Source organism: Camelus bactrianus, chromosome 13 (genome assembly GCF_048773025.1).
Source record: "Camelus bactrianus isolate YW-2024 breed Bactrian camel chromosome 13, ASM4877302v1, whole genome shotgun sequence".
Classification (NCBI taxonomy): domain Eukaryota; kingdom Metazoa; phylum Chordata; class Mammalia; order Artiodactyla; family Camelidae; genus Camelus; species Camelus bactrianus.
The window spans coordinates 35776465-35802022 of NC_133551.1; the positions used below are offsets into that span (position 1 = coordinate 35776465).

At 41.6% G+C, this 25558-nt stretch overlaps 1 protein-coding gene across 6 annotated transcripts in view; it reads right to left on the reverse strand.

Moving 5' to 3' along the window:
* Window positions 1-799: 799 nt before the first annotated feature.
* The window catches only part of FGGY (FGGY carbohydrate kinase domain containing), a 389130-nt gene continuing 364371 nt past the window's right edge, over window positions 800-25558 (reverse strand). For all 6 annotated transcript variants that reach the window (XM_074376388.1, XM_074376389.1, XM_010949914.3 and 3 more), the window contains 2 exons: window positions 5665-5726; window positions 800-1027 (listed from right to left, as the gene is read on the reverse strand). In XM_074376388.1, the coding sequence (XP_074232489.1) occupies window positions 946-1027; window positions 5665-5726 (144 nt within the window). In that variant the 3' untranslated portion in view covers window positions 800-945. The remainder of the gene's footprint in view (window positions 1028-5664; window positions 5727-25558) is intronic.

The following is a 25558-nucleotide window of genomic DNA, read 5'->3' on the forward strand; positions in this document are numbered from 1 at the left end:
TAATTTAAATTTGTTTGTTTATTTGTTTTGTCTTTTGGGGGATAGGTAATTAGGTTTGATTTATTTATTTGCTTTTAATGTTGGTACTGGGGATTGAACCCAGGACTTCATGCATGCTAAGCATGTGCTCTATCACTGAGCTATATACCCTCCTCCCTTGCCTGTACCTATCTTTAATATGATGTTTACAAAATGACGATGATTCTGCAGTTAAATGCAGTATCTGAGTCTAGACTGGATCCTGTACTCTAGGGAAAACTGCCAGAAAAGACATCACTGAATTATTGACAAAAATTGGAATATGAATGACAGATTAAATAAAAGTACTATTATAAAAATTAAGTCTACTGAAATTTACTCTTAAATGATTCATAAAAACTTGTGTGCATATATAAATACATAATGTCTATGTACACATATGAATACATATTTAGGGAGAACATATAAATGAGAAAGCAGATGGGATAAATGTTTAAAGGTAAAGGTTAGGTACATGGGTATTCCCTGATTTCTATTCTTGCAACTTTACTGTACATTTGAAATAATTTCCAAATAAAAAGTTAATAACAAGCTTTGAGCCACCTAGAGAATAAACATTAGATGTCCTACCTGAAGCGATGTGAGTCTTTTAACGGCTGGCACTGAATCAACTACCAAGGACAGTTTCGCCTGCATTGAGTGATCCCCAAAGTCTAGTCCCACAGGAGACGCTATGACTCTTTGTGAAACTTCTGTCAGCACGACGGTGCCTGTGGAAACTACCAAGTAAATGATGGTGTTTTGAAATGGAAGACTCTAGTTCGTTTGCACATGTCTCCATTTTCTTTATTAAAAGACAATACAGAAATGATGAAATGATACCTAAGGGTCTTGAATATAAGGTGAAATGACCAAAGTCCTGGATGCAGTGACGTAAGCCCTGGCGCCAGCATCTGCAAGCTCTGTTCAGTCCCCTTTCATGATGGCTGCATACTCCTTCTGGTGTTCAACTAGCTTCAGGAATACTTGATATTTCTTGTCATAGTATCTGTGTGAGAAAAATAAATATGTTGAATGATCCCAAGCAGAACTGTTATGCGGCTTTCTCCCTACATTTAGGAGACCAAGAGTGTATCTGTGATGGATTTGCAGGCACTTCCCATTTTTTGAAGGCTTACAGCATCCTGAGCCATGAATCAGCATCTTTCACATCCAGTATCTTTAGCCTCCGTGGGTTAACCCACGCCTCCGTTTTAGAGGGAGGGTTCACATTTGCTCAACGAGGCTGAACTAAAGTAGCATCACTAAAAATCGGCAGAGCTGGAATTCAAGCGCAGGTCTCTCTGACTTCAGAGCCTCCACTATAACGTTCTGAAAAGCCCAGGTTTAACGGGACCTTTCACATTCCCAGCTTCATTAAGTATTTCATATATGACTACCCGGCCTCCCGCCCCCATCCTGGTTTAGTGACTGGTTTAAAGTCACGGCCTGACCAGAGAGGAGAGTGAACATTTTAACCAGCCTTTGCAGATTCCACACCAACGTTTCCTCTGTAGACTGCTTTATCTGGGAGTAAAACCCCAGGAAAACATGACTGATGCCTCTCCTATAGCTGTGCCCTGCCTTCCAGGCATCCCACGGAGGACCTTGCTCTTCCTGTCCTCTCCGGCTGATACTTCTGGGGAGACCTGTTAGAACTGGTGCTGGCAGTGAGTCACACGGCAGGGCGGCTGGAGCTGCCTCGGCACCACAATCTTAAAAAAAGCAGTCGTAGCTAAGACCAGTGGCACTTGCAGACTGCAACTCTGTCCTTATTGCTCTTGGTTGGGAGGTGCTGACCTGGGGTAAGGGGTGGATGGAGCCTGTTTAGCATGTCTTGGTAGACTCTGGGGTGCCCTGAAAGGAAGTCTTCATGAGTGAGCTTCAGTGGAAGGTTGTGAACTAGGGGAAAGTGCGTGCGTTACCCTGGATTCACACAGGGGCCCATCTGCCTGTAACACGCAGAGCTAATGGGATTAACAGGAGCCCCCTACCAGTCCCCAGTATTCCCACCTTAAGCATTCTGATAATTTAAGAGCTGCGATGCAGCCAAACACAGTTAAGGGGTGAGCTCCGTAGCCTGGGTTTGAATCTCAGTTTGGCCCCATTACTAGCTGTGTGACCATGGATATTTTACTTAATCTCTTTGTTTCTCAATTTCCCTGTCTGTAAATGGGAATAATTATAATATCTTCCTCAATAGAGCTGTTGTGTGAATTTAATGAGGTAATATTTAAGAAGCACTTAGAATAGTGATATCATAGCAAGCGATATCGGTGCTAGTTATGGTTACTGCTTATAAAATAATATTTCAGTATTATCATCACTCATGGGTTCTACTAAAACCTGCTCTATGAGCCTCCAAGCTTATTAATCAGAATGATTTTGGGGATAGCAATTTTCTCCTAATGCAACTCTCTGACAGTCTTAAATGTCAAGCAATTTTTTCACTATATGAGATGGATTTCCTGATTTTGGAATCTCAAAATTGCTGGAAGGGAGCTCGGGTCAGTACCCCTTCTCATGAATGTGAAAATTTCCAATTTTAATACTGACAGCTTTGCAGAAACTTTGCTGGTCTTATCCTTCGTACAGTGGGAAAAGCACCAGCGTTCCAGGCAGAGAAGCCTCGGTGACTTGGGGCAACTTTTTTAAATGGTCTAAGCCCTGCTGTTGAGAGGGATGATAATGGCACTGGTACCTATGTCACAGAGCGACTGCATTTTAAACAAGGACATGAACAAGAAATACTCTGCGAGCTGTCAAGTGCTTACACGTGTGACCTGATGTTGTTCCTACATCCTTCTATTATCCTGGAATGTCAAAAGATGGATAGGCCAAATTTTTCTCCTTTTTTTACACACAGGAAGCTGAGGTCCCAAGCACTTTTTTTCCCTGTGCCTTTTAGTTTCTAATTTTTTTAAATTGTAGTAAAATAGACATACCATGGAATTTACCATTTTAGCCATTTTAAGTGTACAGTTCAGTGGCATTATGTACATTTACATAATTGTGCAGCCCTCATCACCATCCATCTACAGAACTCTTTTCATCTCGTAGAACTAAAATTCTACCCGTTAAGTCGTAACTCCTTACTCCCCTCTTCCCCCTGGCCCCTGGCAACCACCATTCTACTTTCTGTCTCTGTGAATTTGACTATTCTAGGTACCTCATATAAGTGGAGTCATATAATATTTGTCATATTGTGACTGGCTCTTTTCACTAATGAAACATCTTCAAGATTCATCCACGTTGTAGGATATTTCAGAAGTCCCTTTCTTTTTAAGGCTGAATAATATTCTATCATACATATATACAACTTTTTCTTTATCCACTCATCTGTCAGTGGACACTTGAGTTGCTTCCATGTTTCAGCTACTGGGAACAATGCTGCTGTGAACATAGGTATTTAAACATCTCTTTGAGGCCCTGATTTCAGTTCTTCTGGGCACATACCCAGAAGTGGAATGCTGGGTTATATGCTAATTCCATGTTTAACTTTTGAGGAACCACCATACTACAGCGGCTGCACCATTTTACATTCCCACCGACAGTGTGTAAAGGATCCAGTTTCTCCACATCCTTGCCAACACTTGCTATTTTCTGCTTTTCAACAGTAGCCATCCAAATGGGTATGAACTGTTATCTCATTGTAGTTTTGATTTGCATTTCAATAATGATGAGTGAGGTGAGCATCTTTTCATGTGTTTATTGGCCACTTGTATATCGTTTTTGGAGAAATGTTTATTCAAGTCCTTTGCCTGTTTTTTGATTTGGGCTGTTTTATTTCTTTTTTAGTTTAATTTTTTTTTTCTTGAAGTGTAGCTGTTTTTTTGGTTGTTGAAGTATAGGAGTTTTTTATATGGATATTAATCCTTTATCAGATATATGATATGCAAACATTTCCTCCCATTCTTAAGTCTGCGTGGAACAGACCTACGTAAGTGTTGTGTACAGATAACAGCTTGAGTCAAGGAGGAGATGGGAGAGTAGCTCAGCGGGAAACCCACTCTCCTTCCACGTGCAAGTCTTCAGTCCGCCTGCAGATGGTGCTAGAGCAGCGCGTGTGCCTCCCTCACACAGGCGGGCTCCCAGCTGACAGCAAGTAGCCTGGCATTCTTTTCAAAGGAACACGTGGGATTTACTCAAAGAACTTAAAAGCAGACTTCCCTCAAAAGTCTTCGGGGGCTCAGTGAAGAGATGGAGAAGAATAATCTGTTTCTAACTTCAACAGAAGAAGGCGGCTGCTAGCCCAGGGCTCCCCTGCCATGGGGGACTCAGATCTCCCAATGCTCCTGCATCGAGCCCCTCCACCTAAGGGCCTGCTCTGCTGACCCCGGTATTTAGACAGGGGTTTATATTCAGAGGATTAACAGCCCAACTCCACTGGGAGACCTTTAAGAACATGAAAAGATACCGAATGGCTTTTTCGGTGGACGTTTCCACTCTGTTAAAGGCTGATCCTGCTTTGGTGGCATCCGCACCTTTGTCTGTCTGTTACATAAGGTGGAATTTGCTTTTATGTCTTAACCTCAAATACTTTCCTAAAATGACAAAAGCCACTTGTACAACTGTTCCTTCATCTCTAAACTCACTACCAATGGCTCAATGTAGGTCTTTTTCATCTCAGCTGGATTATTGAAAAAGCTTTCCATCTGGCCTCCCTGCATCTACCCTTAGGCACGCTAATGCATTTTCTAAGAGGATCTTTCAAGTACCTACATCTGACCTGGTCCCACCCTTGCCTAAAATTCAGTATCTCCATTCTGCCTGTGGGATGAGGTCTGAGGTCCTTAACAGGGCCTTAGAGCTCCTTACGAGAGGACCCTGTCTGTTCCCCCTACACCTGGTTTCACTCCCTGTCATCCCCGCTCTCACACTTTGTATTTCAGAATTATGTGCTGTGTATAGTTACCTGCATACACCATGCTGTTCCCAGCTTTACAACTTTGTCTACGTTATTCCCTCTACAGACTATGTTCTTCCCTGTCTTGGCCTGCTGGCAACTTCTTTTAAGCATTTAAAGTCAGCTAGACTTAACCTCCTCTCAAAAGCTTTCCCTCACCCCTACAGGGTCACATTCTTTTCTGTTTTGGGTTACTTTGTCACCTGGTACTTCTATTATAGAACACATCCCTTTGTCCTGAAACGGCACATTGTGTAGATAAGATTGTGTCTTATTCCTTTCTAAATCCTGCCTGGATACTGATGAGCAGAGTGCCTTGAAGATAGCAGGTGCTCCATAAATTAGTGTTTTGTGATTTGGGGTTAAAACACTGAGCAAAGTCATGTTGTAGCTCAAAGCCACGTGATGCAAAGGCTGGAGGAACAGATAGGTGCCATTCCATCGGAAGGCACACGCGATCCCCATTTTAGAACAGAGAAGCTAGATGTGCTGCTAATGATCTAGGGAAAAGAACACTGGTTTGAGAGTTTGTAAGTTTGTATTTGACCCCCCAGGTCCGGCCCTACCTAGTTCTGTGATCCTAGGAAACCAAAGTGCCTTTACCTCTCTGAGACTGAGCTTTATTAACTATTAATTGAAGGCCTGGATTGCTGACCCCTGAGGTTTATTTCAGCTCTAGAGTTGCATGTGTCTGTTGTCCTCAGTCCTCAGCATCGTGCATGGAAAACATATAAACTTACCTTTTATCCTCATGTCTGGGAAACACAACTTTCCCAACTTTGCTCATCCTTGCCATTGCCTCCTGTCAAATGGAAAACAGAATGCAGACAGCTAAGTTGGAAAATTAAAAGCAAAGTGCGGCTTGTCACAGGCAAGAACATTCTAATTAGAATTTATTTCCACTTAAGACATTTTTGGGGAGTTCATTTTTTTCAACTTATTTTCCCTGATGATAAAGATTAAAACCCAATGAACCTTAAAAGTTACCTCTATGACCACACAGCCTGGGCTTCATAAATGGCTGCCTGTTGAGGCCTCCAGGGTATAAACAACCCAGAAAGCAAAGTACCTTTTTAAAAAAGATTTATGTTTTTATTGAAGTGCAGTTGATTTACAATGTTAGTTTCAGGTGTAAAGCAAAGCGACTCAGTTACACATACACATACACATATATTTTTCAGATTCTTTTCCATTATAGGTTATTACAAGAAATTGAATAGAGTTCCCTGTGCTAGACAGTAGGTCTTTTGTTACGGCTCACAGGGAGCGGTGGGAGGGAGTTATTTCCCTTTCTCTTCGCCTGGATAGGAGGACTCGAGGAGGCAACAAAACCAGTCACTGAGCACATTGTCTACTTCACTCACGATAGCAGTAACTGAATGGAAGCCACTTGCACCTGAACTTTAGGATAAAATATTTAAGACCTCTGCATTTCACTTTTAGTTCTTTTTTCCAGCTGTCCCTGCAATTGTGCATACAGATGTGAGACCTCCGGGCTGAGTCTGATTAACTTGACTTTAGAACATTCTTTACAATGGGGCGACCAGGTAGACAGCAAGTTGCAGCGTCTTGGGTGGACATGGTCGGGAGTGTTCAGCAGCAAGATCAACCACCGATTGTGTCGGCTCCATGATATGAGTGGAAAGGTCAGGTTTCCTTGGGTGCTCTCCCAATGCTGTTAAGTTTATGGGAAAGTTAGGGGGAATGGAGTGAACCCCAACTTTGGAGTCCAACGGACTTGATTAGGGAGATTGCAAGCAACAGAATGACAAAAGCTCTTCAGAATAGGTCCTGTCTTAGGAACAGCTCTTGAACTCTTATTTTTAAGGATGTAGACATTCTGGGGTCACATATGTATAACTTCTTATTCTGTATATTTATTAGTTACTCACTATGTACCAGACACCATGCTAGGGATACAGATCTGCATAAGACACACTCTTGTCCTGGAAAAACTCACATACTAGCAGAAATATAGATATTTAACTATATCATTGTGTAAATATTATATTTATTATTTATCACTAATTCCCTTCTAACATGCCATGTATTAACTGCTTTATGTATCCCCTCTCTTCCTCTCCACTCCTTGTTCTAGCCAAAATGGAAGCTACACAGGTTGGGAGCTTTGTCTATTTGCTGCTTAATCTCAGTACCTAGAATATTCGTAGAACATGTTGAGCCCCTTCTATGTGCCAAGCACAGCACTCAGTATCTATGGAGTACAGAGACGAAGAATGAATGCGTCCTTTCATCAAGGAGCTCACCGCAGAATGGAAAAGACATTTATTGTGATCAAAATGGAGTGTGATAAATACAATGCTAGAAGCAGATAAACTTCTTTCCAATAGTTATTCAAGGATTAAGAGACTTGATACTTTTCCATCGGCTAATCATTTACACTTATTTCCAGTCTGGTGAGGATGTTCTACCAACTCTTCTCCAAGGATGCCATGGACATTGTGAACTAGATATCTGGTTTCCTAGCCCCAGTGGATTTAAAAATGCTGTCTGGGAGATCAGTGATGCTGAGAATAGCAGGCACACTGACAGAAGAAGGCAATGGCAGCCTTAGTAAGGAGGAGATTCTAAAAACTATGAAAAAGTATTGAAAATGAAGTCAAGGTGAAAGGGTAAGAACCAAAGAAGGGCAGTCTGGGGCCATTTTGCCAAAGAGCAAGTCTTCCACAAAGACTTAGTGCGGTCACAGCCATTCCACATAACAAGAATATTTTAGGAGCTCTGCTAGTCCCAACACATACTAGAACATTTTCCTTCCTAAACGAACTTCTGATTCCCTTATAACAAGCCCCAAGTCTTGCTGAGCTGATCTCAGCCATCCCCATCGCCACCTTTGCCATGGGTTCTCCTGTTCTGTGCTTGCTTCTGCCTTCAGAGCAGTGCTCTGCTGTGCCTGTTTTGGGGAGGACCTCGTCTCCTCTTGCCTCCTCTGAATCTTGAAAATATTCTCGGGGAATACTCCTCGGGGTTGTGCTTGGGCTCTGACTTGAGCTGACATTCCAGGACAGCCTTCGTGGGTGGGATCCAGGAAATTTATACTATACAAGGGGCTTCGTAAATGACACTTCCCTTCCCGCTGTAACAGATGCGGACACACGGCAGGCAGGCAGCAATTCTTTCTTCCCTTCTTCACGTTACCTTTGCTTTTTTTAAAAATAAATTGTTGAGAAAGACCAGTGATAGAGATTTTAAAGATTTTAAAAGAGGTTGTTTTTTTTTTTTCTCGAAAAAAGTACAGACTTAAACATTAAACTTAGTTCAGGGATCGACTCCACAGAAGATTTTTCCTGACTCATCCCAGCCGCCTGCCTCCCACCCAGAATGAGTTATGTACTCCCATGGCAACGTGTGTTCCCATCTAGCATAGCATTTAGGACATGGTGCCACAATTTTTGGTTAGCACATCAGCCTCCCCAGCTAGACTGTGAGCCCCTTAAGGCAGGAACTGTTATAATTATTTCTACTGCCAAACTCGGCATGTGGTGCATCGTTCGTGCTCAGGGAATGTCTACGGGATGAATGAACTGAAGGATCATACACGTGACAGAATGCTAAAACGGAAGTTTTGGCTGAGATCTAAAGATGACAGATAAAAGACACCAAAGTGAGCTGGAAAGAGACCACCCTGAAGAATTTGTAACAAAGGTAGTTGAGGACCCATTAATCAACTCTTTCCTCCACATGGAAGGTCAGGAAAAGTGATGGATTTTTAGGAGAGAGTTGTGTGTTTACTGAGCACAGCTTCACTAAGACCAGTGAGGAGTGAGATGCGTGTCCCTGAGGTTGTGGGACATGGTGGGTTGAGGGTGGCTCCTGTCTGGAGGACAGCTGGCAGCTTCAGTGTAGAAGTGCAGGAGTGTTGCTCTGGGATCAGCCAGCACAGCCAGAGTCCATCAGACTCCAAAGGCACGACTGTTTCCCACGGACCCAAGGTGGCCCACAGGTGAGAGCGCTTCCTGGGCTTTCCTGGAGCCTGTCCAACATGGCCACCTAACGAGGCAGAAGCAGTCTGCATAAAGAAACTGGCGACAACCTACTGGATTTCCAAGGAATGAAAAGAGTAACCAATCTACCAGAACAGAGAGGTGGGGCCAAGGACAAGGACCAGATACAGTAAGGGAGAGGTTTCCAAAAGAGGAAGATCTCCAAAAAAATAAAAAATAAATCTACACGGGAGCCTAGCTGTAAACACCTGTTAGACTGAGAGAGCATGAAGCCCACCGATGACAGGGCTAATCAGGTAAGAACTTTCCGACACCTTCCAGCCGCCTCAGAAGAAGAAGAAGAAAGCTAATATACCAGAGTGAAAGTGAAAGAAGGAAAAAGAAGAATCTGATGACAGCCACCTTCTCTCATTTGCAGCAATCCTGGCTGGAGGACTGAGGAGAGGCTTATCTTTAGATGAAAAGCAAAGTGATGATTATTATCTATTTCTTGATATTCCAGTTTTTGAATTTTGGTTATATCTCACAACTTAAAGGGACCATAAAACTTGTATTAGCTACGTGACTTTCTACTTATTTAAGAAAGTAATGGAACTGCCAGAATTTTTAACAAGGGCAGAGAAAAAGTAGCTCTATTGCACAAATCTGAAGGGATAGTGGGAGCAAAAAATAACGGTTGTTTCTCACAGACTCACAGACATAGGAAACAAACTTATGGTTACCAAAGGGGTAAGGAGGGGAGGGATAAATTAGGAGTTTGGGATTAGCAGATACACACCACTATACATAAAATAGATAAGCAACAAGGTCCTATTGTATGGCACAGGGAACTATATTCAATATCTTGCAATAACCTGTGGTGGAAAAGAATATGAAAAAAAATACATATATAAAATTGAATCATTTTGCTGTTTACCTGAAACACAACATTGTCAATCAACTATACTTAAATAAAAAAAAAAGTAGATAGAGCCAAAAAAATACATTTGTTTTTCAACTCTATTTCAAAAGATGTATTTGTGCTAAACCCAAGTTACATATGCATAATAAGCACTGAATGAAAATATATTAAAAGATTAACAGATTTGAGAACATGAGAGATCATGTTTTCTCTTGTTAACTTGTTTTTTGTGTCTTCTAAATGTTCTGCAATGGCACATAGAGATTTGATCATTTTAAGGAAAATAAAACTGTACTTCATTCCAAAAAAAAAAAAAAGTTAAGCTTCTACAGGCAGTCACGATGATTCGTGCTCTCCTTCCTCTCTCCTGGGAGGAGGGCTCATTAAGGCTACTGGACACAATGTGGAGAATGCCCAGAGAATCAGTGCTGTCATCAGAAATAGCGCTGCTGAGTCTTCCCATTTCTCCAAATAATTAACATAAAACTGAAACCTCATGAACCCACTGGCTGCAGTAAATCTGGAAATTACCACAGCAAAACAATATGAATTTATTATGGGAATGCTGACACATGCTAAATATAGTCACCCCCACAATATATTTCTGTTCAAAAGGGTTTATTTGAAGTCAGCCTCAAAATTCATACTTTTTGTCAGCAGGCAGGAGCCGGCCAATCTGGATTTGCAGCACGCTACCCTCTTTGTTTGGGAGTCTAGACAGCACCACCGATACAGGGACTTTTTTCTTTCCTTTGAGCCCACACAATGAAAGCTTTTACAAACAAAATATTTTGTAAAATCGCATTTTAATCACTTCTTTTCTTTCTCTCTATTGGGCCAAGCTATAAATAAACCATGAAAGTTCACATTTGATCGTCACTTCTGAAAGCAAGTATAAGGGTTTCTGTAGGAAAAAAATAGGAGCCCTGTCCCAGGGCCATGAAAGACCGCATTCATGGGGTTTGACCCTTCCAGGCCGTGTCAAGGCTGAGATCCCAGTCCGCACACGCTGCTCACCACTTCCCTGGGAGCTGCACGGGCAGTCACCAGGCCTGTGTGGGCGCAGGCAACTCCCAGTTCTCACGTGTTATGGCCTGGCTTGGGAGCCACCAAAAGTCTTTAGGCGACACTGGGTGAGTTACCCAGGGAAGTTAAGTTCAAAAAAGGAAGGGGCTTTTCAGCACCAATGGAGAAGAGGACGATTCCACGACTGGCAGACACACTTGTGTTAGCAATTTGGGGAGCAGGGGACCTGATACTGTCTCCTCTGTACAGGGGAAGGAGAACAATGGCCTTAAGACTTAGGGAAGGCCGTCAGGTAGTCTAGACCTAGGCACCGAAAGGCACTGCCAGCTTGGCAATGTCCAGCGTCACGGTCCACAGTCACTGTCCACAAGGAAGAAGAACCAGGACCTGGCCTGGTGGGAGGCATCCTGTGAGCTCCCTGAGTGGGGAAGGAGTCATGCCACTGTAGGTCTCATGCCCGGCACAGTCCTAGCACTTCCAGGTGCTTGGTTCACGTTTACTGAGCTGCTGGATGAAAAGGGATGACTTTCCTAACAGAGGCAACGTAGGATCTTCTCACACTGTTTGTAGAACGGCATATCTGCGATCTAGTGGTCAAGATGACCTGTTAAGATTCCAGAAGAAAATACTGGAAGTGCCATTTATATGACTTTTAGTCTAAAGAAATGGATTAAGCTTTACCAGCACTGAATATGCAGATTGTCACCAGATCCATCAGTGTGTCCATACATCAGTCATGAGGGAATAAAGATGTGTGAGGTTTCCTAAGAGAAGAATGAGAGCTCTACCACACCAGGGGACGACAGCATGGCACTCCATTCTACGCCCGCGGCTTCCAGGGATTTGCTACCTGCTGCCATTTACACGTTCCATGTTGGTGGATTTATAGGTATATCTAATTTCATTTAAATAAACCCTCACAAAATGGGCAAGCAGCTGAGAAAGATTCAGTCAAAGGATTAAAGGCAATGGTGGTAATTCAGATTCAAGTAAGTGAAAAAAATGATGACACTTTTACTTGGTTCTAGCTTTCCATATTATAAGGTAAAAACCATGAAGACCTAGTCAGATAAGGTAAGAATTGGGAAAAAATCGAAACTATCAAGAATATTATTTGAGATATAATACTGAGGCACATGTAAAATCATTTAGAAATCATCAAAAATCACTTAAAATCATTAAAAACTCACCTGGCCTTGGACAGGGTAACTTTAGATATTGTACAACGTTACTACGCCAGCATCATGAGAGGCATGCATTTGAAGTATTTTATTTCAGCTGTGTTTCAGCTGTTTTACAGTGTAAAAAATCACAAGTACAGTAGAATATGTGTCTGCTATTTCATAAATAAATTTCCATGTGTTGAAGATGTAAGCTCGAAATATTTTTAACTGATGGTGTATACGATTCAAAAAATGAAGCATCCATTGTCCCAGAAGCCAACTCCCAAGGCTGTTGCTAGGTTACTGGTTCAAGCCAACATTTCCCAGGTGCCTACTTGGTGCTGCGCCCTGTACTCATTGCTTTGTGTACATAACCTTTTAAATTCTCAAAACGACTTAACAGCACAGATATCATCAGCTATCCCCACTTTACGGACCACGAAGTAAACAGAGACAGTATAAGGAAATTTGCCCAAGGTCATAAAGCCGATATGCAGCAAAGCCAGAATTCAGACCTGCTTCTGATTCCAGGCTTTCACTCAGCCCTGCACTCAGACCTGACACACCTGTCCTCCTGGCAGTGCAAAAAGTCTGCTCCTTGGTCCCCTAGGCTTGAGTTCAAATCCTGCTTCTGCTGCTTATTACCTGTGTGATCTCCTTGGGTGAGAATGAGTGTGTGTATGCACGTGAGGCACCAATACAGTACACTGTCCCTTTTTTCAGAGATGCTGACACATAGCTCTGAAATACATGAATCTGCCTTCTTGAGGAACTCTGACTCATTTTACTGGAACAACAAGTTCACATGCTAATGTGTGGGCTGAGGCACATGACCGACTCCTCCATAGAAAAACAAAAGATAGCAAATGTGATTTTCCTGCAACAAGCATTAAGAAATGGCTAGTTGTTCTTTTATTTGTTTTGTTTTGTTTTTCCTTTTGACACAGTCATCTTTTGACCTGCACCTGGTATTTTCGGCAACCTCCAAGCACTGGAGACAACAATGTCAATTTATAAGCAGGAAGGGATGAGAGAAAGGAAAGAGTGATGTTAATTAAGTCTTTATCACTAATCATAACATGAAGACTCACACTTCGTTTATAATTTTAAATACATGGTGTCAATATACCTACCTACATACCTACCTACCTATCCACATCCACACACATTTATCTTGTTTAGGGTGTTGATTACATGGGTATACACACTTATCAAAATTCATCAAACTGTACCAAGATCTGTGTCTTTCCCTGCATATATACTTTGTATATACTATATCTCAATTTAAAAGTTGTAAAAGAAAAAACACTGTATATGTGCATTAGTGTATGTGTTGGTACATCTATATATTTATTTTAAAATTTCAATTATATAATGCCTACCAAATGGAAAAAAAAGAAAAACTGGAAGAGATGCATAGGGCAAAGTATGGCGGGTGGGGGTGGGTGGAGCTTCCGTGCCCTCAAGGGTACACCATCTGAAGCTCTCCAAACTCTGTTGTTTCAGGATTTTTATGGAAGTTTCATTACATAGGTATAATTGATTAAATCATTAGCGATTGGTGATTAGCTCAATCTCCAGCCTCCTCCCCTGCCTGGAGGTCAGGGAGTGGGGCTGCAAGTTGCAACCCTCTAATTATGCCTTGGTCTTTCTGGTGACCAGCCCCTGTACAGGTGCTATCTAGGGGTCCCTAGTCCCAAGTAGTCTCATTAGTATACAAAAGACACTCTTTTCACTCTAGATTCCTAAGGTTTTAGGAGCTGTGTGCCAGGAATCAAGGACAAAGGTCAACTATTTATTATTTTTTTAATATCATAGTCTCTCTTACTCCCCAAAATTGTAATGGACCCATACTGCTTTTTGAATGAAATTCAAATTTCATTAGATGGCCTAAAACTTCAAGGTTGAAGTTGTGCAGATGTCTCCAGTCTTACCTCATGTCTTGCTCACTGTGATCGCCATGCTGAAAACGCAAGGGCCATTGTGCTGTTAATTGAACGTGGCAAGTTTGCTCCTGCCCAGGGCCTTCCTGCCTCTTTCAGGAGTGCTCTTCTGAATCTTATACTGTCTGGCTTTTTCATATCATTTAGGCCCTCTTCAAACAGAATCTCAAAGAGACTGCCTTTGGCCACTCTTGGCTGAAACAGCCCACTTCTCCCAAACACCCTCTATCACATGGTCTCATTTTCTTGTCTCTGTAACCCTTCAGAGCACTTAGCATAGCCTGAAATTATATTGTCAATTTACTGGCATCCTTATTTACTGTCTACTCCCTCCTTTGGTCCTCACCTCTATTCCTCCCTCGTGAACTAAGCTCTACGGAATCAGGGTCCTTGGCTTTCTTAATCATTGACGTAGCCCTCACTTTTAGTAGGACACTAGCTAAAGGTTAGCTGAAAGTATACACTTGTTAAATGCCTAGTTTGGCAAGGTACTGTATACACTTATTAAATGCCTAACTTGCCTCATTTGATGCTCACAAACATTCTGTAACAAAAGTCTTATTATCTAAACTTATAATGAGGAAACAGAGGCTCAGAGAGCTTAAGAGAATTTCCTAAGCTGGTAAATGGCTTAGCTAGGATTTGAAACTTGCTTTAACCCATGAGTAAGACCAGTACCATTCCTTGAGGAGCTCACAGCCAATAGGCAGATCTCCAGCATTAGTTCATGAAAATTTATCTTGCTCTGATGACTTTAGGGCCCTGTAAAACTCTAAAAGCTTGCTTTCTCCACCATCAAAGACAAATTCAATTACAGTTATAATATTGTGCTTACAAAGGCAGGAAGATGGATTCACTGATGTATGGAAAGATTGTTCATATTAATTTTTGAAATAAACAAAATTACTGCCAGCTGTATGACCCTGAGTAAGACCCTTCCCCTCTCTGGGACTCACTTTCCTTATCAGCAAAATAAAGGGATTGGATTAAATTATTTCTAAAGTCTTTGCCAGCTCTGCAATCTGTTGGTTCCATGCACATGCCTTTTTTTGATTAACTCTCAGTTGACAAGTGAACCAATTACTCCCAATGGTACATTTTATTAGGTTTTCTTTTTTTTTTTAACTAGTCTACTTTCAGAGGGAATATACCCACTGCATTTCCCCAGCAAGGTTCAGTTTCATTCCAACTCAGTCACAGCAAACTTGACACAGGGGAGTGATTCTACAACAGGTAAGCACACCTACCACTGTGATGTTCTGAGATGTGGTTCTAAAACATGGCCTGGCTGCTAAGGGGCTGGGCCCAAATATGAATAGCTGAGTGAGTAGTCATCCTACTTACAGGAGTTTGACTTGCCTCTTATGGGTTTTCTTAAAGCCAAAATATCAAGCTTCTTGCTAAAAGCATCAGACAGATTACAGACTTCATAACTGCAAGCTATCACCCATCTAATAATCTGTTATTGAATAATCTGGAAAAGAAACAGTCCTGCTGGTATTTCTGGCTGAGAACATAAGATACAGCAGTGAGCTACAACAGAAATAATAATAGCAGTAATGGTAACAACAACAACAATAATGGCAGCTAACATTTATGAGTACTTACTACGGCCCAGCACTGCATTAAGCACTTTATAGGGGAGGAGGGGTGAATAGATTAGTGGTAGACTGCATGTTTAGCATGCACGAGGTCCTGGGTCCAATCCCCAGTACCTCCATTTTAAAAAAAATTAAAAAAAATTTTTTTACCTACTTCGTATCCCCAATTGAGAGATGAGGAAACACACAATATTGGAACTCTGTTCTTAACCATTCACTGTGGAAAGAAGGCTTTGGTGATACAGAGACCATAATTCACATCCTAGCTCTGCCGTTGAGCATTCTGAGTCTCAATTTTAAAAACGGGAATTTTAATACCTATTTTATAGGTCTGTTGATAAGGAATAAATGATTAAAACTACAATTGTTGTTACTACTGCTACTATTTACTCATCAACTGAAACAAATCTTATTTTCCTAGAAACTTTATTAAGAGTTACCAGATATTACCTGGTGTATGTTTTAGGTTGGTGGGGTGAGTGGGCTGGGGAAGCTGGTGGGTGTCAATAGTCTCATCGATCCTCATCATCATTTCCAGACAATTGCTCCTCCATCTGCAAGCAAAAACCCCTACTCCTCCAAGGTTTATACCACCTAATCATAGAGATTTAATCATACCTATCCCCCCTGCATCTCACTGCTGTCATCATCAGCCTCTTGCTGATGTTAAATGAGGTTAAGGCTTAGATCTCAGTCTCCGTATCCATCTGGAGGTTGTCATCATCATGTAAGACTTCAGCATCTGTTTACAAGACCCATCTGATGCCTGAGTCTTGTGGTTTCAAAGTGTTTCCAGTATTCTAATAGCCACTTTCTGACTTCAACTGCCCATTAATCCAGTTCTCTCACTTGCCCCATCATTCCTATCAAATGTCCTCCTCCACCTCATGGTAGTACCCAGAATCTCAATCCCTTCCTTTTCTTTCAATCCATATACCGCTTATGATCTAATTTCTTCCTTATATAGAGGAGAGTCCCCCATCTATTAAATCAAACACGTCAATCAACAGGAATCACACCTAATATTTTAGCTGCTGAATTCAATGGGTACCTCTAATCCACAGAAATTCTTTAGCCAGGATATGCTTCATTTGTGACTGGGAGAAACCTTGTTTACAATGGAGCAGGTCAATGGGAGATTGCAGCTCGAGGAAGTGCAACATTCCAAAAGCTCTAAGAGTCTTGATACCTTGGAAATTTACTCTTCAAATCAAATGGTATTAACACAAAGATTGAACAAAGATTGAGCTGCAAGGGATGTTGGGCTGTGTGTTTAGGGTGGTAAATAACCAACTTACGTAAGACAGAGTGTATCTATCTATCCCTCCCTCCACACTCCTTAAAGTTCCCTGTTTTGGGTCTTGAACTGTCTTAGACCAGAGACATATCACAAGTGCGGTATGCACACCCTGGTCTGGCCTTTGAGGCTGGCCTTAGACTGGTTTATGGTACACAAGTGCCTCAGGCTAAGCCAGAATGCATTTCAAACCAACATCAGGAGGAAGAAGACAGGCGGAGAGGTTGAGTCTGAAGCCAGGAACTGGGGAGGCCAAGGATGGCACCAAAGCACTAAAAGCAGGAGAAGGGCTGGAAGGAAGCTGGGAAGGAGAGAGGAAGCACAGGTCAGACAGACTGAGGGAAGAGCGTGGAATGCAAGTCCAGGATAAATCATTGTGATGCCCTATTAAATTGGTTTATAATCATTGTTTTGTGTTCCCAAAGCTCCCTGGCTTCCCTCTATCTTAGCACTTAGCACACAGTAGGATAAATGTCTGTTTCCTTACATGTCTCTTCCACTGGACAGTGAGATCTAAGAGAAGAGAGACCATTAATTTTATCAGAACTCCCAGCAATTGATATAATGTGACTCTTCAATAAATACATGCTGGGAGAATGAAAGAACAAATGAGTAAATGGACCAATGAATGAATGAGTGAGTGAGTGAGTGAATGAATCAGAGGTGGGATATCTGTATAAAGCAACTCTGAGATCTCCATCAGTTGTACTTCTTGGTATTTCCTAACTGTCAGGTTAACATAGTCTTCATTGTCAGATGTCACACCATTAGGATCACGGGCTCTGGACTGTCTCAATCAGAACCTTGGCTCTTCCAACTGAATGGCTTGGGCAATTTAATAACCTCTTTATGCCTCAGTTTACTCATCTTTAAAATAGAAATGCTAGAAATAATTACTCACAGAGTTAGTAACATAAGAGAACATGCATGCAAACCGTCTAATTTAGTGCCTGGCACAAGTTATAGCTTAAAATTTTTGAGTCATTTTTATTCTTATAATTATTATACCCATCTCCACCCCAGCACTACACAGAATCGTGTAGTGTTTTCTCTTTTTTTGTTTTTGTTTTTTGTTTGTTTTGGGGGGAGGTAATTAGGTTTATTTATTATTTATTTATTTATTTTAAAATTATTATTATTACTTTTCAACGGAGGTACTGGGGATTGAACCCAGGACCTTGTGTACGCTAGGCAGGTGTTCTGCCACTGAGCTATACCCTCCCCCATTAATGTCTTCTTGAGTGCTACTATTTAAAGGCAGCATTTCCCGGGGTGGGAATAGCTTAGTGGTAGAGTGCATGGTTAGCATGCACAAGGTCCTGGGTTCAATCCCCAGGACCTCCATTAAAAGAATAAAATAAAGACAGAACTTCCTAATCTGTTACATGTGACATGCTGCCTGGGCTGGGGAGTGATAAAAAGCATGGAATGAAGGAACCACTCAACACTGAATACCAGCTGATGCCTCTGGTCAGCCAAGGAGAAAGAAGATGAACAAGGAGCAGAATGGTGCCTGTAGGGAATAAAAGCTGTGGGAGCTTATAGATTTAGAAACACGGAGTTTATCTTTGGGTTGGAATTCCAGGCCTTTTACATAAAACAGACAAAGAAAACAACAACTATGTCAGCTGTGTTTATGAATATAGCTTGCTCTGGCTTTCACAAGACATAGGGAATTCAGTCTGCTTCCCTCTGGTTACTGAATTATAGACAAGCACATGATGTACTGGAAAGAAAACTGATCTGGAAATCAGGAGGCTCCAGTCCTATGTTAATCTTAGTCTGGGCTCTCTAATCTTGAATGAGTTGCTTCCTTTCTTTGGATCCTAGTATCCTCTTCTCCAAAATGGAAAGTTTAAACCAGATAATATTTTATTGTTCAACCAATAGTTATTGAGTACCTACTGTGGGCCAGGCAGTGTGCTAGGCACTGTGGACACATCAGCAAACCAGACAGCTGCCATTCTTGACTTCACTGAGTTTAAAAATCTATTAGAAAAACACCTGTGCTGTAGGAGAGGGTCAGAGGGAGACAAAACTAGTCTGGGGGGTTAGGAAACTATTTGAAGGTTCAAAAGGAGTTGGACAGGTAAAGAAAGTTGATGAAGAGGGTCCCAGGCTGAAGGAAAGACATATTGGAAGGTCCCAAGTCAAAGTGATATGGTGCATTCAAAGGACTAAAAGAAGTCCAAGATGGCTGGAGTAGATAGAATGAAGGGAAAGAGTGATGAGACAAAGCTACAAATGAAGGCAGGAATCAGATTTTGGGTGGCTTTTAAAAATCATGTTAAAGGTTTCTGACATTATGCTAAAGTCAGAGGGAAGCCAGCAGAGAGTTTTAAGGTAGACCCATTCTACTCAAGTTTGTAAAAGATCACTTTGGCTGTTGTACGGAGAATGGGTTAAAGGGTGGTAACACTGGAGGCAGGGACACCATTCAAGAGGCTCTTGGAGCAGTCCAGGTGGGAGAAGATGGCAGCTTGGACTAGGGCGGTGACTGTGGAATTAAAGCAAAGTGGAAGAGTTCAAGACAATGAGATGTAGTTTAGAAAGAGACCCTGAGAGATCAAAGTGGAGGGAAGAGAGGATGGGTTCAGAATGTCCTTGAGGTTCTGGCAGGAGTGATTAAGTAGATGCGGCGCCATTTACCAGCAGTGCCATGTTTCTAATTTAGCACCAGTTTTACAGGCAAAGGTAGAGAGGATGAGTTCAGATTTGAATATGTTTAAACAGATGCCTGGGAGCCCTTTAAGTGAAGATGTAATATGGAGAGCTGTACAGCCTCTGACATATAAATAGGAAATGAATCCTTAGAAGTGGATAGGATGGACACAGTCCTGTAGAAGACCAACATATAATGCTAGGTAGAGGAGAGAGGGGAGCTGGCAAAGGGATTTGGAAAGCAGCATTCAGAGCAGCAGGAGGAAAACCAAGAAAGCATGTTGTCAATGGAAAAGCGTTTCAGTGAAGGGAGCGCTCCATGTTGCAAAGCGCTGCTAAGCGCAAAGCAGGGTAAGATTCAGAAAGCCCTCTTCACTGAGCAATGACCTAGGTTAGCCTTACTGACCTAGACTAGCACCAGTTTGGTGCACTTGTGGAAGTGGAAAGCAGATCATCTTTGGTTAAAGGGGCGGGGGGAGGGTGGTAAGAAAATCATGATCGTGAGGATAGGCACTTTTTAAAACAATTTTGACTGTGAGAGGCAATAACTGGAGGGGCTGACAGGTTGAAGAAAGGATTTTATTCTTAAGATGAGCATTTGTGGTCGCACAGTCCAAAAGAAATCACATGAGTTATATAAGTAACTTTAAATTTTTGAGTAGCCATTTAAAAATGTGAAAAGAAATAAAAGCTATATATGACAAACCTACAGCAAGCATAGTACTCAATGGTGAAAAACTCAGAACCTTCCTACTAAAATCTGGGACAAGACAAGGCTGCCCACTATCACCACTCCTATTCAACATAGTCTTGGTAGTCCTAGACACAGCAATCAGACAAGAGAGAGAAATAAAAGGGATCCAAACTGGAAAAGAAGAGGTAAAAGTGTCACTATATGCAGATGACATGATACTGTATATAGAAAACCCTAAAAGGGCCACACAAAAACTACTAGAAATAATCGAAGAATTCAGCAAGGTAGCAGGTTACAAGATTAACGTTCAAAAATCAGTTGCATTTTTTTACACTAACGATGAATCAACAGAAAAAGAAAGTGAAGAAACAATCCCCTTTAAAATAGCACGCAAAGTAATAAAGTATCTAGGAATAAATCTAACCAAGGAGGTGAAAGAATTATACATGGAAAACTATAAACCATTGATGAAGGAAATTAAAGAAGACTTAAAAAATTGGAAAGATACCCCATGGTCCTGGATTGGAAGAATCAATATTGTTAAATTAGTAATACCGCCCAAGGCAATCTACAGATTTAATGCAATCTCTATCAAATTACCCAGGACATATTTCTCAGAACTAGAACAAATCATAATAAAATTTATATGGAACCACAAAAACCTAGAATTGCCAAAGCATTACTGAAGAAAAAGAAAGAGGCTGGAGGAATAACTCTCCTAGACTTCAGACAATATTATGGAGCTACAGTAATGAAGACAGCATGGTATTGGTACAACAACAGACATATGGACCAATGGAACAGAATAGAGACCCCAGAAATGAACCCACAAACTTTTGGTCAACTAATCTTCAACAATAGAGGCAATAATATATGATGGAATAAAGACAGTCTCTTCAGCAAATGGTGTTGGGAAAACTGGACAGCAGCATGTAAATCAATGAAGCTAGAACACTCCCTTACACCATACACAAAAATAAACTCAAAATGGATCAAAGACTTAAAAATAAGACAAGATACAATAAACCTCCCAGAAGAAAACTGAAGCAAAACATTATCTCACATACATCTCAAAAATGTTCTACCCAAGCAATAGAAATAAAAGCAAGAGTAAAAAATGGGACCTAATGAAACTTATAAGCTTCTGCACAGCAAAGGAAACTATAAGTAAAACAAAACGACAACCTACAGAATGGGAGAAAAATTTTGCAAAAATTTTGAAATTGACAAAGGCTTGATCTCTAGAATATATAAGCAGTTCAAATAACATAATAAGGAAAAAAGAAACAACCCAATCCAAAAATAGGCAGAAGACCTAAACAAGCAATTCTCCAAGGAAGACATACAAATGATCAATAGGCACATGAAAAAATGCTCAATATCACTAATTATCAGAGAAATGCAAATCAAAACTATGATGAGGTTATCACCTCATACCAGTCAGAGTGGCCATCATTCAAAAAGTCCACAAATGACACATGCTGGAGAGGCTGTGGAGAAAAGGGAACCCTCCTACACTGCTGGTGGGAATGCAGTTTGGTGTAGCCACTGTGGAAAACAGAATGGAGATTCCTCAACAGACTAGGAATAGACTTACCATATGACCGTGGAATCCTGCTCCTGGGCATATATCCAGAAGGAACCCTACTTCAAAAAGACACTTGCACCCCAGTGTTCGTAGCAGCACTATTTACAATAGCCAAGACATGGAAACAGCCTAAATGTCCAACAATAGATGACTGGATAAAGAAGAAGTGGTATATTTATACAATGGAATACTATTAAGTCATAAAAAACAACATAATGCCATTTGCAGCAACATGGATGCTCCTGGAGAATGTCATTCTAAGCCAGAAAGAGAAAGAAAAATACCATATGAGATTGCTCATATGTGGAATCTTAAAAAAAAAAAAGAACATAAATACAAAACAGAAACCGACTCATAGACATAGAGTACAATCTTGTGGTTGCCAAGGGGGCGGGGGATGGGAAGGGACAGATTGGGATTTCAAAATTTATAGATACTGACAGGCATATGAAGAATAGGTAAACAAGATTATACTGTAGAGCACATGGAAATATATATAAGATCTTATGGTAGCTCACAGTGAAAAAAAATGTGACAAGGAATATATGTATGTTCATGTATAACTGTAAAATTGTGCTCTACACTGGAATTTGACACAACATTGTAAAATGACTATAACACAATAAAAAGTGTAAAAAAATGTGAAAAGAAATTGGTGAACTTACTTGTAGAATCTTTTCTTTAACTTATTATACCCCCAATATTATGTCAACAAGTAACACAAAAATTATTAATGAAATACTCTATGTTCTTGTATTCGTACTAAGTCTTTGAAACCTGGCGTGTATTTCACACATTTCAGTTTGGACTGGCCACATTTCAAATGCTCAGTAACTCCATCTGATGGGTGGCTACTCTATTGTATAGCAGGAGTCTACGGCAGGTTTAAATGCTGATGAGAAGGGGTTAGTACGGAAGGAGAGGCTAAATATGAAGGAAAATGGATTGAATGAACAGTCAAAAGCAGTGGGAGATGAAGGAGCCTCTGAACATAGGTGGGGCATCTCTTCCATTATAACAAATGGGAAGGAGAAGGTTGTGGCTGGATGTAGGCAGTGGTGTATTGATAAATGCTCAACAACTGGCTCTCCCCCTCTGCTCCCCCCTCCCTCAAAGGCCCTGATTGTAGCATTTGCCGATTTCTGTGGTGTAAAGACCTTCCACTCAGGTTAATTTCAAACTACTAACATGGTGTCACTGAACACAGCGCTGGACAGAGATGCCCACAGTTGTCTCTTTGGAGCAGCTCCAGCGTGCCACTGGATATGAGAAATGTAGGAGGTTTGATGGCAGCTGAATTCCCAATGGCTTTTATTTTCTTTTGGGGGTAGCTGGTGGTTGAGAATAAATAGGGGGTCATATGTCTGAACGTGAGAGGAAAGATGGGGCTGGGAACTGGGGAGGTTTGCTATCATCATTGCAGAAAATGGGAAATTGAGCTTGTTGTATTAGTCCGGTTCCTATTCAGAAACAGATGGACACTCATATTGAATAACTGAAGAAATGCTTGAGAAAGGGGTTTGTTTAAAGAAAGTTTAGGAAAGGAAACAGGTACCCCATGACTAGCAACAGTGGGGAATGTTAACATCTCCTGGCTTGAAGGAGCAAGGGGAGGGAGGGATTCTCATTGCCCAGAGAGAAAGTTGTAGGGAGAGGGCTATGTGCAGGAGCTGTGGTCTATGGTAAATGTATGGTAGACGGATCAGCTAAACCGTGGCAATTCAGCATGGAGAAAGCTGGAGAAACAAAGAGCTTCATCTACCCTCCAGGATCCCTCTGGTGCCCATTGGCCAAACCCAACCAGAAACTAGAGGGGGAGGGAGGCTGTCTGGGGATAATTAACATGCAATGTTAGAACCCTGACTTATTGTTGTATAGTATTTTCTTGTGGTGTTGAGTGGTCTTGAGGCAGGGAGAAGGTAGAAACCTGGTTTCATCCTGGATTGGGATTTGGTAAAACAGGAACAATGGGAAAAAGATGAAAAAATGGAATAGCCATAAGGAGACTGACCATGCGGAAAGAGAGAAAAGGAATAAGAGGGAAGTAAAAAAGTCCTCACAAAAAAGAGGAAAGTAAAAAAGTCTTTCAAAGTAAATATTAACTCTGTTTTAGAGACGAGGAAACTAGAACAAAAGCAGTAATGTGGTTTACTCAAGAAGCCAGATTAGTTAGTGGAGGGGTGAGGAGATAGCTCTGCTTAGCTTGCTAGCATGTTCCACCTGCAAGCTAAGGAGTGGTTCGCTTGAATTCGGGGGAGGGGGTACATTTTCACATTCACTTAAGCTTTTCATTGAAACCGAAGCATTATTGGAATTTCCTAACCCAAATATAGATAGATTCACGCACACTGAAAAGCAAGGATGCCCCTGGGCACGTTCATTACAGATGCTCATCCCAAATATACAAGCTAAGAGGTGGGTAAGGAAGGTGCAAGGGTGTCTTTTGTGAAACATGTGGAGTCAAGTGCTCAGGCATGTTCTCTCTTCCTGAGTCGGTGTCTGTTCTGGCCTCCCCTCTAGGCGGCACCTGCCTGGGTCATCTTCTTTCTTGCACCCAGCAGGATGGGCAGAAGGGGTGAGAGAGCATCATTCGACTCCCCCTGTGTGTCTGGTACACAGCTATAGCCCATGCATGTTTCTAGGGTGTGTGGCATGTGGCGAACGCTCAGTGTTTACAAGGTGGACGGAGTCTTTCAAGGACTGTGTTTTCTGTGTCAAATATTACCTGGTCTGATAACAAGATTAGAAGCCAGAAGTTTCTGGTCGCAAAGCTAGGAACAGGGCACAGAGAGCACTGGAAACAGCTAGGTTGGAATTCCTATGATGTGACCTTGGAGCCTAATCTCTCTTGGTCCATTTATGAAATCTCCTTTATAAGATTTGGCCAAGACCTAATGGGTGGTTGTAAAGATTCAATGAGGCCAAGGGTGCAAAGCTCCTGGCACATGTAAGAGCTCAGCAAAAGCCCATTCTTCCCACTCTCCTGTCCCTCTCTGGTCCTTCTACTGGATTTAACCCTTTCTTCCATTTCCCAGAATCATCCATGTCTTCTAACACTGTATTCCATTGACAGAAGAAAGTGGTGGTTTCCCCACAGCTTCCCAATCGTGACTACTCTAGTTTTTTTGTTGTTTTGTTTCGGTCACTTTAGGGCCTTGGTTTGGGCCTTGGTGACCCCAGGTGACCACTTTGTGGAAACCACGTCATTTTGGATCATGGCTTTTTTCCCATCTTTGAATAAACACTGAAAGCTTTCGTTACCTTTGATTCCAACTCTCGTTTGCCATCTGGTGCCTGGTTTGGCTGCATCTGTGTTTGCTTAATGACTTGAGGCGAAGGCTGAGTTTACATATGGGAAGAAGGAGAGGGCTTTGCTTGATTTCTTCCATATGTTCATTTATTCATATATTATGATTTTTGTAATCTCACCAGCACAGATCCCTTCAGACAACCCTTACCCTGTTCCTTGGAGACCCACTTCTTTGTGTGTTCAGCTGGGAGTTTCTGTGAGAACATTTCTGCAATGCCCATTACTTTGAGCAGAGCTCAGTGTGGCTTTTAGATCGGTACAAAATTAATGTTCTTGAAGGTTCTTCTTTTCAAATGGAGGAGGCCTATTTGACTCGAGTGATTCTGTAGAAAGAGCCAGGAGACCTGGGTTCTAGGCCCTGCTGTCCATTCATAAATGGTGTGAATCCAAACAAGTTCGATGACCATTCTGTTCCTCAGTTTGCTCATCATGTATCCAAAGGTTTAGGATGGGTTTGCTCTGACACCTAAGAGCCTCCCAGTGCC